Source organism: Amblyomma americanum, chromosome 1 (assembly GCF_052857255.1).
Source record: "Amblyomma americanum isolate KBUSLIRL-KWMA chromosome 1, ASM5285725v1, whole genome shotgun sequence".
Classification (NCBI taxonomy): Eukaryota; Metazoa; Arthropoda; class Arachnida; order Ixodida; family Ixodidae; genus Amblyomma; species Amblyomma americanum.
The window spans coordinates 223,193,453-223,212,557 of NC_135497.1; the positions used below are offsets into that span (position 1 = coordinate 223,193,453).

Below are 19,105 nucleotides of genomic sequence, written 5' to 3' on the forward strand. Positions count from 1 at the left end.
GGGAAATTGTGCAGCACGTCGTAGTGATGAACCAAATTTTCGAGCGTTGATAGCTGGCTGCTGCATTGGTCGCAGTGAAGAAATGCTCCTTTTGTCTCCAACTTGTGGGCAATCCTCATATGCTGCAGCATATGTTCTTCCGCTGAGTGAAGACTGTCGCAGACGCCGAAACGTCGATCATAATCGTCGTGATGCAAATCATGGTCACCGTACTCAGGTTAACGTTGACTCTGGTTTGGAAACACTGACGCCATTATGGACAGAAGCGCGCATGCAGTGTGAGAGCGCAGTGCATTAGATGCGCTTTTTTTATCCCGCGCGCGCTGTCAAAAACGTGGGGAATTCCGAGAAAAATGAAGAGAAAGTGTGTGTGTCCCCAATCAGACATGACGTCATTAAACGTCACGTGATCTTGACGTTACGTTTGTGAATGTGACGTCACGCCTGCAACGTCACATTTTTTTAATCAATCAGCGTTTCCAGCTTACCTACCGGCAAACGCTTGTGTGCTAGCCGGCTGTGCCATTAGTGACATGCTGCCTATGCTGCCGTGCTGCCCAGCGTTCCTTTCTGCAGCTTCTTGATCGTCTGTGTGAAGATTTTAGAACCTAGTCCTTAAAATCGCGGGCATTTGTAACCGTCGTCCGCTCTTTTAACGACCAGGCGTTTTTCTTGCCTCGTGTTCTTGTTTGAAATCGGTGAGTGGTCTACTTTTTTAACGTTCATATAGCGTTCGCATACACGGTCCACTCATGTGCGCGAACCATTCCTGTATTTAATGATTTTCAGAGACTCTACGCGTTGAAATTTTAACTTGCCTGTTACTGATATGGTACTAAACACGTCTCATTATTCAGACTAACCCATCGCACACCCCACGAGCGGATGCTCGCGGCTTTTGTTCGAGCGCTCGCACCTGACAGTAGCACATTAACATTTGGTGCCCTGCTTCACCTGCGCATTTGTTTGTGATTCTGTGCAGGTAAGCTGTCTGAGACAATGAGTTCTTCCGAGGAAGTGTCATGGATATCTTGGTTTTGCGGTCTACGGGGGAACGAGTTCTTCTGCGAGGCAAGTGAACAAATTTTGCTAACACTGCGACGTCGGCTGACTCCCGTCAGAAGGCGGCATTTCCTACAAGCGCGCCTACCTTTGCATGTTGTTATTGCATCTTCCCGCCTTTAACGCCGTCGCTTCCGTACCCTCCATCGTTTTTTTTTTCTTTTTTTTGTTTGGGCTTACGAGTTGGCGACTTATGGGCACAATAGCAGCAGAAAGGTGCTGGCATTTGAAGTCGTTTTCGGTAGTTTAACCAGCAAATGTGCAAGTGTTCTCCAGCAGAAAGCCAAGGTGCGCCTTACGCTCCTTGACGTAGCATGTAGGATCACAAAGCGCCTACCGCCAGGGCGTCTACATTGGCGGTGATTGGCTCGCAATGTGCGGTGTTTCCAGCGGCCATTATTTACACGGTAATGACCCGTAGTATAGTGCTTTGCTAGTAGTAGTAGTAGTGCTTCGCTGTCAATAGAGGCCTAGGGTGAATATATGGTTAGGGGTGTTGGTTTTCAATGTTAGACATCATTTTAAGTATTGGCAAATAGAGATGGCTGTGGAAGACCACGAGAAGACCTCCTTTACCGTGAGGGAGGGCTTGTGGCATTTCCAAGTTATGCAGTGTGGCTGTCACTTCTGAACACCATTGCAAGGGCTCTCTCTAGACACCTGTCTAAAATATCTCGACGACATTCTGGCCCTTGGCAGCGCAGTCATCCAAGCAGCCTATAATCTTTCATGGCTTCCTATCAAACTTTTCTCGGTAAGTTTTAATGTAATTCATCACTTTTCTAGGCTCATAATTTAGTAATGTAATTAATTATATTGGAACACTGATTTCATGCAAAAGTAATTAATTATACTGAAATTACTTTTGCTGAGTAATGAGTCCGTGCTCCTCCTTGCTTCGGCTGTGCTCTAGCCTCGCGTTTGCGGGGCTGAGTGTCCACAAAGCAAAAAAAACTATGCGGCCAGCAATAGTCAGCCCTCCAGCGAAGTGGCGCACACGGACGAGAGGCGATGTGCGTGCGCTCATCGGCACCGCCTCGGTGATGAGTCTATTAATAGGACTGCTAGGCATTTTCCAGCACTGCATATGGTCGCACAAACAGACGTGCCGTGCCGCAGGGCCACCGGGAGATTTCCATGGCCATGGTATGCAGTATTGCACCTTCCCACAGACGCACTGCGAGTGCTTAAGCGCGCGATTCCCTTTAGACTGCTGCATATATATTGCCCTGTCGCCGCACTGACAAGTCTCAAATGACATCTAACAAACTTGGTAGTGAGTTCTAGGGAAAGCTAGGTTTTGTGGCTGGATATGAATCCATATTTTTAACTCGAGCAATATGGACGATAACGGCACCACGATATGCTATTTTTTTTGCCAACGTACCTCCGGAATTAGTCAATTTAACAGCAGAAATGGCAGCTTGTCTGCACCTTGGTGCATTTCCAGGACGATGAGCGTTAACAGGCAGTCTATGCACTCCCACTGTTTACGTGTACTACAAATTCTTCAAAATCAAGTGGTTGGGACCATACTGCACATTGAACGATTGACTTCACTGGAGAGTGAAGCGAGCAATTAAATTTTGCGATTAAGTTGGCCTCGTCTACATCAGTAAAGCGGCTGTTCAGTGGATAGGGCTACCTTTATTCAAAGAGGTGCAAAATTTCCAGTTTCCACTTTGAAGCTCAGTGGCGGTGCAAACAAAAAAATATGAAAATTTTGTAGGAACTATGACCAATGCACTTTTTTTTTTTGTTGAAACTAAAAAGTAATTGAAAAGTAGTTTTCATTACTGTTCATTGTAATGTTATGCTATTGCTTTTTGGGAGGCAGTAATTGTAATCTAATTTAATTACTTTTGAGATATTTATATTAACAAATTAGTATTGTAATTAAATTGCTTTTGAAAAGTAATTTTTGCCATGTATGCTTCCTATGCCTGTGTTGAGCCACCTTCAGGCTGAATACCAAAAAATGCAATATATACCAGTGGAGGGCAGCTTATCTCACGCATGTCAACTTGAGAAGGGTGTAAAAAGCAATCGTGCAAAAATAGTTTTTTGTCAGCCGGCGACGTCCTAAGGTTTGGCATGACCAGAAGGCATTTTCGGGTTTCTGCATATATCACCAGCACTTGAAACACTTTGCATAGTTTGCGAGACCATTCCATTCTCTAACAGAGAAAAAAAGGCCCTTTATGTAAACAAACAAGGCGCAGCAGGCTTCTGTGTGCCTAAAAGTGGCCCTGAGTTTCGCAGGAGTACCTTTGTCACCCCCGTCTTCTTTACTTCAAGCCCGAAATACCAATGCAAGTGGTAGGGCACTCAGCGTCATACTTTCCCAGAAAGGGTGGTGCTCAAAGAGTCATTGCATACTGTAGTCAAGTTCTCTGTAAGGCTGAGCAAAACTATTGCATCAGCTAGCACGAGTTGTTTGCTGTCCTCGAAACCATTGCTTACTTTCATCGCAACCTTTGCGGCACTTGCTTTCTGTTCAGGATCGACCATTCCTTGCTCGCTTGGCTTCTCCGGTTTAAAGACTCCAAGGGCCAATTTGCGCCTTGTGAGAGCTTTGTCGCATCAGCTTTCTTTTGCATTGTTAGTTTTCAAAGATTTCTTCCCAACTAGTTCATGAGTCTGTACTACTCCAGTTCAGCTGTTGTAAGTGTGTGCAGGTGCATGAAGTATCCACGTTATCCGTGCCGCCGAACTTGATGCTTTACCATCACATTGAGTGGTGCGCCTACAAGCATCTGTACTAGCGTTCCTGACAATTACATGGTGACATTCGGTTGTACACTTTAGGAAAAAAAAAACAGCATTTCCACTGGGACTTGTCAGTAGAAACTGCCACCTTGTTCATTTTAGACAAGATAGTTTGCCGGTATGGTGTCTCACTAGAAATACATACAGACCTAGGCAGCACTTTTGATCTCCAAGTTTTTCCAGGTGATGCGCAAAATATTGGGAATCCATAGACACAGACAGCGCTACATCCCCTGTCACACAAGCCAGTGGAGCACCTGAACCAGACTATCAAGAAGCACTTTTGCTCAATTGTTGAAGGGACTGTCAACTGATCTAAACATTTCAAATGTTATGATGGAAACTGAAATATCTTGCTCATATTGACAGACTTGGGCATTCCAATACCGATTAAATGAGGAAGGATTTATAATTTTAATTTCGCGCTGAAAATTTCATGAAACAAGCTTGAGCGAAGTTCTGGCATTATTGGTGCATCCTGTTACCTGTCCACGTCTCTTTAATATGTGATTTTTATTTTAAATGCTCTGCATTTTTTGTTTTCAAAAGTATTCATTATATATTACTATGGTTCACATTCTCTTCAATGCATCTTTTGATGGTGAACAAGAGCATGACTGGTAGTGATGAAGTGCTTTGGGTTATTAGATGGCGCCACAGTGTTTTTGCACTTGTCAGTCCGTCATACGTGCAGTTCACTGAAATTGCCATCGACGAGGTGTACATTAGTGGGGTAATTGATGTAAGTGAAAATAACACACATGGGCACCAAGCTGTACTGAAACTGCTTACTGTCTGGCGACAAGGGCCATGTCATTTCTCTTGCCAACATACAGTCCCTGTTGCACTTGCTTATCATGGTTTCCAGTATCGAGATGCATAAAAACGGGGGCATCAATTAAAACAAAAAGTTTGTGCAAGAAACTTCTACACTGTTTTAATGAAACCATTGTATAATCAGGTACCTTTAGATGCTAACCTACCCAGAGTAAAAAAAAATTGTTCTCAGTCCCTTAAATAAGCAGTGAGATTACTGGGACAATTTGGTGCTGCTATTCATAGTCCCATAGTCAAGTTTGTTCAGATTTATTTGTCAATTCATTGAAGCAATACAAGGGGTCACTTGTGCCACTAATTTCCAACCAAAAGTGTCATGGTAAATTTCACTATCTCTGTGGGTATGGAAAAGCTGAATCTCTCCTTAGTTGCTTAAACCACATTTCAAAATGAAAGCACTACACACTTAAAAAAAATTATGTATCCTAATAAAATTATATTGCTTCATTGAAATCTATCTGAGCACATTTTTGATCTGAAGCAAAAGGAACCAAACTTGGCTGCTCTTCTAGAGCATAATTGCTATGCAACTGTTGTGATGTCTGAGTTGACTTATTACTATGAGTGGTCTATAGTAGGTTACAACTAAAGAAAGCAGTAGTTGCTGACACTGGGCCACGCTCCACGGTGCCCTGTATTGCTCCGCTAACCAAGCACAACAATAAACGAAATCGGCTTTTTAATGTTTGACTTTATTAAGTGAGCCCGGTATCAAAATTCTAGAGCTTGTGATTTTTTTTTCTGGCGATCAGTTTCTTGTTTCAGTAACGAGAAAATTTTTTTTCTCTGCTTTTTTTGTCGTGGAAGACTTCTGTGCGGTGGTCCTTAATGTGGGCGGAGCTTCACTGCAGGCTTAAGTTGTATCAGACTATAGTACCAGCACACCTCCAATATTTGCTGAGAGTGTAGCCTCGTCTTCAGCGTCAGAGGCTGTACAACAAGAGATTGTCACCAAATCAGGCATGTCTTGATAGTGACAAGTTGTTTCGAGAAATTGAAGGTTTGGCATTTGGCACTGCACTGGTACATTACTGCAAAACATTCCCCGCTCTGTCCCAAACTTATATACCCCACCTCTGAGATTGCCTATGCCTCCACCATTTAGGAAGGAGCTGTCTTAAGCAAGACATAGTAAGTCTGCTGGGCTATGTACAGCAATCCCCAGCTAGGGGATCGAGTATGGTTTTTTTTTATTTTCGGATGTTGACATGAACTAACGCCAGACAGAGCGGGAAGGACCTTATCTTGTGATGCATTGTGTGGTGTTTTGTTTCACTTCAAGCACAAGGGGAGCCATGGGAAGAATGTCATGCACACACTTGTGCATAGTCGCTTTTGCCCGGAGCCAAATTTTTGCCCCTCCATGGGCTGATGTTGGGATGTTAATGCGTCTCACATTTGGTGGTTGTGTGGTGATGATGACGAGAAGCAATGGCAGTGCAATTGTCTGTGGGCTGTTTGCAATACAGTTAAAACTTTGTCTAACGAAACCCAATTTTGAGAAGTTACTGATCTAACGAACAAATTTTGATTCCCCGGCAAGTGCCTACAGAATTCAATGTCCTCAGTAACCTGAAATAACGAAACAAATGACTACTAAAACCAAATCAGCGTAGTTTTCTAGGAATAACTGAGTAAAGAAAAGGGGATTTCACATTTTGCCACAATGTTTCGCAGCTTGTTGGCAGCGTGCCAATTGTAACATCTAGGCGGCCAAGACACAACCCTGGTTTCGTTTTGATAGGGCTGCAAGCTGCACCGCTGTGTAGTACAAAGGACTCTGTAGTTGGCGACGTCTTCCACCTTGACTTTGAATCCATTTAACCACATTGTGCTTTCACACTGAAGCAATTCGGGCCACTTTCGTGGACTTTTCATACGCGCAGGCATGCGTTCTCTGCAAATACGATGCCGCGGCATAGCTTTTTGCTGCCTCTACGTTACCATTTCATTAAATCTGGTTTAACCGTAGTTTGAGTTTAGAGCTTAGGACAATGCCAAGATGGATCTTTTTAATGAATTTGATTCTTTTTTTTTGGAGGGGGGGGGGGGGAGTGGAAAAAGTCTTTGTAACCTGAAGATATGCATAATGTAAAAGTATATTGCATTTTCTTTCAGTTAACCACATGACGACGTCACTGAATTACAAGTGAGCAGTGCTGTTGAACTCTGTAGCTTGGTTGTGTGTGCCCTGCAGTCTCTCTATTTCTAAGCATCCAAGAACCACATTTCACAAATATGAACGCACATTAGATGGCTTGAGGGAGCATTCTTCAACAATAAAAAGTTTTCAAATTTTTGTGATTAGGTGGCCAGAACTCAGTTGTGCCTTCTCACCACAGCAGAATGCAGCAATGATCCTACAAACTACATAACATTGATTGACTACAGTGCCGGCATGTCTAGTTGTGGAGCACATCAGCACAAACATATGAGGTATTAGGTGGGGCCACAGCCTAACCTTTTAGGCCATTCCTCATTTTTCTGTGTGCATTTTTGAAAGTGAAGCAGCTGCATGTCTTTAATTGTCAGTGATGCCATTGATTTGGCTTTATTGCTAGCCCTGAACATGTTAAATTCCCCAAATTTGCAGTTAGTTGTCGAGCCTCTCCCTTTTGTGTTTCTAGCTGTATGTTATCCTGTGGTTATATGTGCGATAACTTCTATTTCTTAAAAGGCTGCTCTAGGGTTTTTTCAAGGTTATCATATTTTATTGAAACTTATACAGCAGGTTTTTCTCTCGTTCCTGATTACTACCGACAAGTTTGGCAGCCATGCTTCATTTCATTCTGGTGAAAATCGATTTTAAAGTTGGCCGTTTACATCGTCTCCATTGAGGCGATTTCTATGGGCAAAACTACATTTTCGACTTCACAAGCATGCTCTTCACATTAATGTCCACTCCCACTTCACTCACAGAACTTTTATGCTTGCATTAGGTCAAGCATTCTGTGAAATGACTCTTAGCTTTCAGTCACTACTTGAGCCATTCAACATGTGTATGAGTGTTTTTCTATTAATGTTTGTGGCATCAGCACTGTCACATGAAGCATTGTCCCTGGCCACGGACTGAGTTTCGGTTTCGGTTTGCTGTTTTCGCTATTTCAAAATGGTTCCACTCGGTATTTTGAGAAGTTTGTTGTGGCAGCAGAGAGGGACTCTAAGTAATGTGCCAGTGACTATCAATTCAAAATTCACGAAGCGTCCTCCAGCAAGAATTTCTTTTTTAAGCTTTGTAGAGCTGAGTTATCTGTAGTTAAAATTCGAATTTCAGTGTCTTCGCGCCCTTCCCTCTCCTCTCGTCCTTTTGGCTTGCTGAAAGGTAGCCGCTCCTCCGCCAGCCCCGCCGCCAGAGGATGAGTTTCCTGACCCACCAGAGCTGCGCCGCTTATTGGCTGTGGCCATGGTAGCTGCCTGACGTCTGAAAGAATCTAAGCAGTAGCCATTTCTAAACTGGTATATGCTGGAGCGGTGCGACGGAGAATGGTGCTAACATGTAAAGTCACCGGAAAGTGGTCCCTAACTTTCACGCATGATTGTGGGTTCTCTGCTGCGTGTAGAAGTGTGTTATTTGGCTCAGGTGTTCCTGACAACACAATGCGGTGATTGAGCGAGTTGATGTGCTCTTTTCGGAAGGTGCTTCACCCCTTTAATGCCGCTTCATGGAATGCTAGGCAGGTCTTTGTGCAGGATTTCAGCCAGAGGTCAGGCATATTTTGGATGCTGAGGTAGTCGAAAGACTGTACCATCTTATGAAGTAATGGTGCTGCCTTAAGTACTGCATTAATTATCTCCTCCTTAGGCTGATGGCATTTACTGACTTTTGGCTGCCCCGGGAGAAACCATTTGTTTTTTGACATTTAGCAGTAGCCATCACAGAATTGGCAGCTCTTCTAAACTGATGAAAACTGAATCATTGCTATTTCACACCAATAATATGCCATCTAATGATATGTGTCATTTGCAGGTGGACGAAGATTATATCCAGGACAAGTTTAATTTGACTGGATTGAGTGAGCAGGTTCCTCACTACAGGCAAGCTCTAGACATGATTCTGGATCTCGAGCCAGGTATGCTATTGGACTTCTTGCTTGTACTATTCTATTGTTATGTGGTACGTTTTCTCATGCTATGTCGTCATATGACCTTATACATTGTCCAGAGTGCACTGCATGTAATGTAACATATTTTCACTGGATCATGTTGTCTCTTTGGTTCAGGCATATAGGGCTCCATGATAACAGTTGCTAGCATCAATTCACTTTCTACTAGCAATTTCTATATTTCAGTGGATAAGGCTATGTTGAGTATCAGATCTCATAAAGTGCTCCATATTTTTATGTGGTGGTATTACCACAGTTTCATGGCAGATATAAAACTGCAGTCCCATTTCATGTATGGCAGTGCCATTAGCTTTTTTTTAGGGCAGAGACACATAATGTACAGTATGCCTGTCAACTTCATGCGCTCTTGGCTCTACTCTACGAAACACTACTCTTGGTCGGCATCTGCATGCACATTGCCCACAGCACTGAAAGCATGTTTAAAGACTATGCATAAAGGGCTGTTGTGTTGCCTGTTGCTTGCACTTGAGTGCAGCGACTCCCATCACCCCAGATTAGGTAGCAGCCATCTTGCAATGTTTGCACCATACACGCAATGAAAGCAGCATGTTCAAGTGCACTTGAACCTCCTTTCTGACCGTGCAGGCCACTTTATGAATAAGAAGACTCCTCGGCCAGGGTTGGGCAAGCTGATCGTCGTGCAGTGCCCTACCGAGAGGCCAGAATGGGCTGTAAATATGCTGACGAATATAAAAGCTAGTATAGTGACAGAATTATTCAAGAAATGTGATGGAATTTATGTAGATTAAGTTCAATGCTGCTGTTAGCAAGCATCTTTTTGTTGCATATGTCTGCTTAACTCATGCTTTTCTGTACAATACTTACTGCAGATGATGAGTTGGACGACAATCCCAACCAAAGTGATTTGATCGAGCAGGCAGCAGAGATGCTGTATGGCCTCATCCATGCCCGCTACATTCTCACGAACCGGGGCATTGCTCTCATGGTCTGTGCATCAGTTTCCTTCTTAACTATAAAAATTGCTCCTTTGTAAATCGAGTGATGCTCACTCGCTGGTCAGGATTAACTTCTTGACTGCACTTCCTTTCGTACATGCAGTTCCAGCCTGAGATTTAAGTTCTGGCAGATATCCCAGCATCTTAATATGCAAATTTTTTTTTGCACGTCTCAGTGGAACAGTTCGTTGAGATTCAGATGGCATATAACATTTAGGGTTTTAAGGGGGGACACTACCCTAAAGAGTGAACTTTTGAACTGCTTGCTCAGTTTCATTTAAACTTGTGGGTCCATCTGCTGGGACCATCTTTCCCAAGTTTTTTTTTTTTTAGAATAAATAGAAAGCACACTATGCAACCTTTATAACAAGGATGACTATACCTGCTTCTATCATGAAGAAAATAAAAGTAATTTCCCTAATTTTTTGTGTTATGATGCGTTAGGAATGTCCAGAGCCTACAACTGTGAAATTTTGCTTAATTTTGCCTTGTTTAAATAATGCTATCACCTAAAGAATGACATTGGTTATTCATTTTCCCTATTTTAATGCATTTTTTGTATAAAAAAGAAAACGGAGTGAACAGTTGTGTTCCTCACAAAATTTCGCTAAAGAAGGCCTGTTACAATACTAATATCAAGTAATACTGGAACAGTAATTTTTCTAGGAAAGCGGACAGTTTACTGAAAATACAGGAAAGAAGAAAAAACTCACAAGATTGAAAATCGCCCCACTTTGTTTTCAGTGCTCAAATGTTCAAGAAAACACCCCAGCCAAATAAGGAAGTTCGTCAAGAGATGGTCCCAGCAGTGATGTAAACCATCACCGCAAGTTTCAATGAAATTGAGCAAGCGGTTCAAAAGTTCCGTCTTTAGGGTAGTGTCCCCCTTAGATACATCTTGGGTTGGAATTAAAAACTATACTCACCAAGTGCTTGTGTGCAGTTTTATCATGGGGAGAGTGAAATTTGAGCTAGAAACCCCGCAAAAACCTAGTTAAAGTTTATTTTGTTTGCTTGTCTAAAATTTTCAAGCGTGAGTTGCGTTTGCATGCACCAAATTCTCTAGTATTTTTTTGCAACTGAATATATGGAGCGTTAAATATTCACCTGAGCCATAACGCACATTATTTCTAGGAGTGTTGCACGCCAACTTTTTCATATATTCTTTTAATCTGCTGCTAATGAAATGTCTAAAAAGGGTCTTCGGGGAAAATGCAGATTGAGAAGTACCAGAATGGGGACTTTGGTTACTGCCCCCGGGTGTACTGCGAGAGTCAGCAGATGCTGCCAATTGGTGAGTATATTTTAAAATTCCTGAATGGTTGCTGTAGTGGCTCAGTGGTCATGGTGCGTGGCTGCTGACCCGAAAGACACAGGTGCGATTATGGCGCAGCGGTCGCATTTCGATGGAGGCGAAATGCTGGAGGCCCATGTACTGTGTGATTTCAGTGCGTTTAAAGAACTCCAGTTGGTCGATATTATCTGAAGCCCTCCACTACGGTGTGCCTCATCGTCCGTGTCATTTAGGACATTAAACCTCATAAACCGTAAGCCTCAAATTCCTGAACGGTCACAGGCATTGGACTGGTGTACTCGTATTTCTTTGTCAACCCTAAGCAATGGTTGCATTCATTCAATGCTCAGTACTTCTCAGGATGTGCTGTACAGTGAAGAAAGAGGTTTCTGTTGCATATTTTATTGTAGCAAAACTTTTCTGCTGCTTTTTGTCTTCCGGGTATGCTGTGTTTTTCTTATTTTTTTTAAATGATGAGCACCAAATTTTTGGTTGTGTTCAGGCGATATGAAGCACATAACATAAATGGTGATAACGCAGGTGATAATCCTGATGATAAGCCCAGCTATGGAGACGCAATCATGTTTCAGTTCTGTATATTCACTGTCAACACCACTCATGCAGGCTGCTCGAGCCCTCCTCAAAGTTTCTTGTCCTCGGCACATCTGAATTCCGCGAAAGCAAGCGTGCGGGTTCCCCCCCTACGCGTACCTCATTGCTGCAAACGGAACAGCTGCCCCATAGCTTGGCTTGGTCACTGCATTTCTCTAAGCTGGACCTCACCTCGGCTTATCACCAAATACCACTGTGCTCTGAGAGTCAGGAACTGACGACTTTCATTGCACATGGTGGGCTGTTCAGGTTCAAGCACTTTTGCTTTGGACTTGCTTGTGCGCCTTCCGCTTTTCAGAAGATGACGCACTTAATTCTACACGAGTGCAAGGGGGTTCTCTTCTGCTTGAACGATATCATTGTCCATGAAACCACCCGGCAAGAGCACCTGATGAACCTTCTTCGTGCTGTTCCCGAGCGCTTGTCCCAAGCTGGACTCGGGCTTAACCACAAATTCATTTTAGGACTGTTTCCGCTTTCTTCTTCCATAGAGCAATTGTCAAGGCCCCGGCTCTGTCCAACATCGGCGAGCTTCACTCACTCCTGGGTCTTGCGTGTTTCTACTCGCAAGTTCTTCCTGTATTTCTCTGATGTTGTGGAGCCCATGCATGCCCTTCATCATGGAAGCAACTCTGCCTTCACTTGGACTGTTGCTGCAGACTCAAGCTTCAAGCTACTGAAATCCACGTTGACGTCGTACGACATACTGCATTTTCTATCCTGCCCTTCCTGTGATTGTAGCCACAAATGCTTCTGGCTACAGACAAGGAGCGGTGCTTCAGCAAGACAGTGGCCATTCCCTGCAGACTGTTGCCTTTGCCTCCCATACCTTGACTCCGAAAGAAAGGAAGTACTCTGTTGGTGAACATGAGATCCTAGCTTTCATTCGGGCATGCAAACGCTGGCAGGTGTAAGTGTGGGGCAGGCCTTCTGTTCTGCGCGTGAACCGCAGTGCACTTATTACTTTGTTGTCGACAAAAGGAACGGTCCATCGGCTGTTGCGAATTCCACGCTGGTCAGCCCGCCTGTTATAGTACTATACTTTTGAGCATTGCAAAGGCAACGACAACTCTGTTGCGGACACTCTTTACCACCCACATCGTGCATTGTATCCAGTGGAACACACTACCCACACTACTATATGCTGTTCCCTGCTGTTACTTACAAGAGCCGCAAGAGGTAACTATCACTGATGCGATTGTTGCCCAGGCCATACAGTTTACTTCTACAGCATGGCCTGACAAGAAATCACTGCAGCAACATCTTATGCCGTACTACCTTCTGTGCACGGAGTAGTCCATCCCATGGGACGCACCCTGCTGGGGTGACAAAATCATTGTTCTTGAAACTTTGCGACGGTGCCTCACGGACGTCGCACATGAATCACATCCCAGATTCAGCTGTACGAAGAGCATATTCCGAGAGCTATACTGGTGGCTGTGAATGGACGAGCATGTTGACCAACTTGTATGGGCATGGGGCAGACAAGGGAAGGGAAAAGAGGGGCTCATTATGACATACATGACAGAAGCCAACAGTAACTGAGGTCAAGGAGCATAGGGGATGTTCTGTGGGTGGGGGGGGGGGGGGAAGATCAACACTCAATGGACATGCGTTGTGTGTCAGTCATGTGACAAGTCGGCTCGTCTGGTTTCAGCTTCGCTGCAAACTGTCGCCTTTCCAGGGCTGTGCCCATCTCAAAAGCAGTTCACCACTGTGCTGTCTTTCACTAAAAAAATTTACCGCGATGAAAGCAGTTTTTGACTATGCTCTCAGGGTAATTTGCTAATTGAACTTCAAATGATTCGAACATTTTTCTGGTCCCTTTAATTTCGATTTACCAAGCTCTTAATGTAGTAGGTCTTGCTGGAATGAAATGACTGGAATACCGAAGAGAGACTGTTCAAGGTGGTGTGAAAGTTTTTGTGGGTTTCTTGTCTGCCGAGTGGTTATACCTCCACAGTTAACATCATTATTAGCTAGGCAGTCATCTGGTAGAACACTTATCAGCTGGAAACTCCGGTACCTACACTTAATTGCAACTCACTCTTAATTCTAGTGAGCATTTGTGGCCTACAAATCAGTTTGTGCCTCAGCATGTGCATATGCTGCATGCCATAGTCACATTTTAAATTGCTGAACAAAGTATTAGTGCATGCATTTCTTTCAAGGCAGATGTATAATGTTCCTTGTATACTGATAGCTGAGAAGATTGCTACAAATCTGAATCAGCAGTTCACCTTTGCTTCCTTTGATGACAGGTCTCTCAGATGTGCCAGGAGAAGCGATGGTAAAACTGTACTGCCCCAAGTGCATGGACGTGTATGGGCCCAAATCTTCGCGGCACCATCACACTGATGGTGCCTACTTTGGCACTGGCTTTCCTCATATGCTGTTCATGGTGCATCCAGAGTACCGGCCCAAGAGGCCCACAAATCAGTTTGTGCCTCGGTGAGTGCATGTACTGTGTTGTTATGCAGTGAACTAGTGCTGTGCACTTTTATGAATTCAGAAAACAAGAGCAGCAGTGCAAACTAGAAATGGGGATGCAGAGAATAAGACAGGATGGGTGCTAAAGTTCATGAACACTTTATTCGATGTATGCCTAATGTACAGTGCTCATGCACAGACTCTTAAAGCTTGGGATACATGCGGCGTTTTTTTCGACGATGTTCGCGTGGCAGTAAAAGGTTGTGGCGGCGCGGCGCCCGGCCGGAGATACATGGAACGAATAAGCGGCAGCCCGCCACTCCGTATCTCTCGGAGCAAAAGCGCTGTGACCAACAAGTGACAAATACCACTGAGCGAGGAGCTCTTTGAGAGCTGCGACGCTGACTCCTCTGTTAGAATAACAAAATTGTTCATTTGGACACCACTGTACTGATTGCAGCACGTGTGCATAGATATCCACAAGGTTTTTCATGCTCGAATGCATGCGGTCGCGTACCTTTTGACGCCCGCTCAGCCATGGCTACAATCGGCTGCGGTTTTCTTCGGCACCTTCGCTTCAGGGAGGAAAGACAGGCATTTCGATCCAAGGTCATGTTCTCCAAAAAAAGTGTCAATGTCTGGTAATGCCTTTAGTTTCACGATAACATTTCCGTGCAATAAATATCGCATTGCTCGTCGGCCATGTTGATGGTGGCGGAGGCAGCCAAAAGGAGAAGAGCTGGCTTTCTGCACTGCTATTGATTTGCTTCGGCCGCTGCTTCCGGTCTCACCGGACGCCGGGTGTCAATATCTGATGGGGCCAGACCGGCGGCGTTTTTCGCCCGACGGTGCAGATCCATGCATCCCAGGCTTAATAGGTACTGAGAATAGATGGCAAATCATCACCTGGTTACCAGAACAAACTGAGAGCGAATGTCCACTCCCGCACAGGGCCACCAGCCACTCTCAAAACACTTTGCAAGTTAACGTGCAGTTTTGTCAGTCCATTTCAACAATGCTTCGGCATCATATAGGCAAGACTTGTGCAAGCAGGCTTGACATTGGGCTGGTAGATTTGTGCTTTCTTTGTTCCGTAACAATAGCTCATGCAGCACTTATTTAAGCATCAGCTGGCTTTCGCAGTGTAGCCTTTGACACACGTGAGGAGTTCAAGATTCGGCTTGTACTGCAAAGTCTATGCAGAAAAAGCGTTAATGAGCACCTTTGCGAGCTCGTGCTTTTGTTGCCATAATACCTTGTCTCAATATTATATGCCGGGTAGACTATGCTCCTGTGAATAACTCTGTTAAGTTGCGTAGTCTTGCGTGGCAGGTAGCACTCCCAAAATGCAGAAGTTAGGTCTCCTTACTTGCTTATGGCTCCTCTATTATGTCATGATGATGTGATATTGCAGGTGATAGTGGTGGGAGCTGGATTGTCGTGGGCAATGGCACTGCCTGCAGCCATGGTAGGTGGGCGATGCTCCCCGAAGCACAAGACAATGCAAAATAGCGGGATGATTTACACTTGCGAGAAACGTTAGAATCTTAATGTCATACATCAATTTCTCTGCTCCTGTTGTGCATGTAGCAAAAATGCTCTTTCGGTTGACATTGCTATTTAGGTGCCCTACTGTCTCAAACGCATTTCTAGTGGTTGACAATAGATGTTTTTAGCATACCGGAGACTTATACCGGTTTACCAGACGCCGGCTACGCACGCAGTGGCTCCCTCACACCAACAATGACACTGCGCATGCCCAAGCGGGGTCCGGTAAACCGGTATACGTCTCCGGTTGTACGTCTCCGGTATGCTAAAAATGTCTAATGGGGACATTGGTCAGGGCTTCTTCATGAAGAAATTTCACTTTGTTTAATAGTGTCCTTGCTCCTTTGCCTTGTGTCCTCACTGCTCAATTTATTTGTTCTTGAACTATGGAGACCCCTGTTTGAGAAGGCTATAGAGATAGGGTTTGTGGCTTCAGCTCAAAGCAAATATTGGTTCCTTTATTAACCTGAATCCCTTTGTCTTTTCTCACTCTTTCCCTGGCTCACTGCACAGGCTGTATGGCTTCAAGATCCATCCTCTAGCCTACCAACTGCAACAGCAGGTGGCAGCCAACTTCAAGGCCCCCATTCGTGGCATGAACTACGGAAATGGGAAACGTTGAAGAAGTGGGACTGTATCAGCTGCCATGCACTCGCCTTGTTCGCTTTTTATCACTCTCCACGGTAACTTTTTTCTCTCTCTTCCTCTCCTTCAGGTCCTGCAATTTTTTTTCCTTGCTCTGTTCACTGCAAAGCTCACTCCATATGAGCACCTGGTTTTTGCAGTGTCCCTATAGTTTCCACATTAAGTCCTGAGTGATTTAAAAGTGGCCATGAAAGTTACTAATGTTGGCCTGGCAGCCAATTGAAGCTAGCATGTGAGAGTGTGATCTTATGCCCATTGGACTTTTCAAGCTTTGTCAACTGTGATGAGGTGCAGCCAGTTGAATGCGTCTGTGTTCAACTTCAAATAAACTTTCAGTAGACCTATAATAAACTGCACAACTCCAACCAAAAATTTTAGCTTTAACCCAACATTTCGAAGCAGATTCGGCTCCTTCATCAGGGGTGACTGAGGGAAGTAGCTAAGCGTCATTAAGTATGGAGGGGAGGAGGGCCAAAGGAACGACAGCTGTGACACGAAAGGCGTGGAGGAGGGGGAGGGGGTTTTGGCTGTTAGTCATGCTGGCGCACTGCAGGGAGGTGGTGTCACGGTCACCGCAAGCTTCACGGGTTGTTTGTGAAAAGGGACACCAGGTTGAAGGAGACAAGGCATTCATCAGCCTCAAGGGTGGCTTGGGACATCAGTTCGATGAAGTGACTGGAGTGACGGATATGGGTATCTGTTTTTCCTGCGATTGGGGATATCCCATGTCCGTCATTCCAGTCACTTCATCGAACTGGTGTCCCAAGCCACCCTTGAGGCCGACGAATGCCTTGTCTCCTTCGACGGGGTGTCCCTTTTCACAAACATCCCTGTGAAGCTTGCGGTGACCGCTACCCGCGATGACACACTCGGCGCACGAACCCCGCTGAGTGTAAATGATGTGTGCCGCCTCCTGGAGTTGTGCCTATCGAACACATACTTCTCGTCAAACGGGGAATTTTACCGACAAGTGAAAGGAACACCAATGGGAGCATCCATCTCTGTCATCATGGCCAATTTAACCATGGAACACATCGAACAACGAGCCCTCAACTCATTCCACCCGAAACCAAAGATTTTCCTCGGGAATATCGACGACTGCTTCGCCGTCATCAAAAGATCTGAGACTCAAAATTTCCTTCGTCATTTAAACTCCGTAGAACCTGACATTCAGTTCACGCTAGTGGTGGAACAAGAAAACTCCCTGCCGTTTTTGGACGTCTTCGTGTCCCGAAACCACAATACCCTTCAATTCTCCGTATACCGCAAACCAACCCACTCAGGCCGGTATCTCCACTTCACTTCGAACCACCCGACAGTCCATAAAGCATCAGTGGTGAAGACGCTGTTCAGAAGAGTTGAGACACACTGCAGCACAGAACTTGACAGAAGAAAAGAACAATGCACGATATTCAAAGAACTCATCATGAATGGCTACCCAAAAGACTTTATTCAAAAAACCATTCGACGTCAAAAACGCAACATTCGTCATGAAATCAACGTACACAGACCAATGCCACCACCAAAATACGTCACTTTACTTTAGGTCGGAGGTGTCAGCGAGACCATCGCCCGAATCCTGAAAAAATCGGGTCTCCAGGTAGCGCACAAGCCCACAAACACTGTTTCGCTTTGCCTACCTGTTCCCAAAGACCGGCCGCCGAGAGAAAGAGCCCAAGGCATTGTCTACAAAATTTCATGCGCTGACTGCGACGCAAGCTACATCGTAAGCTACATCGGCGAAACCAAAAATTTCAAATAAAGAATTCGGCAACATAAAAACGACGTCCGCAAATTCGCAAGAGAACGCAATCCAGTAGCCGAACATTCCGTGGACTCCGACCATAGAATCAACTTTGAAGGAAAACCTGCATCCTCGGAACCCAAGCAAATTACCACAAAAGGCTCCTTCTGGAATCCTGGCATATCCAAACCACCCCGAACAATATCAACCGCACAAAAGGAAACCTGCCCCCAGTATATGCCCAGGGACTTGGCTCTTCAACTCATCACCACCTCCCTGCAGCGTGACTAACAGCCAAACCCCCCCCCACCCTCCTTCACGCCTTTCGTGTCACAGCTGTCGTTCCTTTGACCTCCTCCCCTCCATACTTAAAGACGCTTAGCTACTGCCCTCAGTCACCCCTGATGAAGGAGCCGAGTCGGCTTCGAAACGTTGGGTTAAAGTTAAAATTTTTGGTTGGAGTTGTACAGTTTATTATAAGTCTTCAAACCCAACCAGACAGGCAAATCTGTCAAAATGTTTAGATTTCAGTAGACCTGCATTCTTGAATATTTTCTTTCTAGGCTTGAACAGTTGTCATGCATGAGTTGACTGCTTGCCTTTGTGTTGTCATGGACTTTTGGTGCGAACAATACTTGCTTGCTACGTTTCTTCATTGTATTTTTTTTGTCAACTAGGCTCAAACTCTCTCATTAATGATGCGAGATGTGAAGGCAAATGCATATAACTCTGCCCTGGCAACATTTCAACGATATGTAATAGACAAATCTAAAGGATTACTACCGAAGAATGCCACAATCTTACATTCTTGTTTCTTGGGCAGCTTTCAGGAAGTTGACTACAGAACACATTTGTTATTACTTTTCATTGTATTCATTTTAGTTGTTACCTTTAGTGACTAAGTGAACAGTTGATCTGTTTCAGTTATTGTCAGCTGTAGTGCAAGTACTGCCTTCAAGCCACACTCAAACTGAGATATGTTGCCAGTTGTGTTAGCTTGTGTTGAGTTTTTCTACAATATTCCTGGCTTAATTCTGGAACTTCGAGTCATGCCAATGTTCCTGTTCTGGTTTATTCTTTCATT

General features: G+C 44.6%; 1 protein-coding gene across 1 annotated transcript; it reads left to right on the forward strand.

Moving 5' to 3' along the window:
* The first annotated feature begins 504 nt into the window (after window positions 1-504).
* On the forward strand, window positions 505-16,612 carry LOC144114672 (casein kinase II subunit beta). The gene is made up of 7 exons (XM_077648556.1): window positions 505-698; window positions 983-1,071; window positions 8,636-8,738; window positions 9,623-9,738; window positions 10,967-11,042; window positions 13,916-14,105; window positions 16,146-16,612. The coding sequence occupies exons 2-7, from the start codon at window positions 1,000-1,002 to the stop codon at window positions 16,252-16,254; spliced, it is 666 nt and encodes a 221-aa protein (XP_077504682.1). The 5' UTR covers window positions 505-698; window positions 983-999; the 3' UTR covers window positions 16,255-16,612.
* Window positions 16,613-19,105: the final 2,493 nt, after the last annotated feature.

What these genes read in the sequence shown, in the direction of transcription:
- LOC144114672 (XM_077648556.1), top strand. Translation starts at nt 1,000, where the DNA reads ATGAGTTCTTCCGAGGAAGTGTCATGGATATCTTGGTTTTGCGGTCTA. An exon ending in GATTCTGGATCTCGAGCCAG is followed by an intron (nt 8,739 to 9,622) that starts GTATGCTATTGG and finishes TACTTACTGCAG; the next exon opens with ATGATGAGTTGGACGACAAT. An exon ending in ACCGGGGCATTGCTCTCATG is followed by an intron (nt 9,739 to 10,966) that starts GTCTGTGCATCA and finishes GGGAAAATGCAG; the next exon opens with ATTGAGAAGTACCAGAATGG.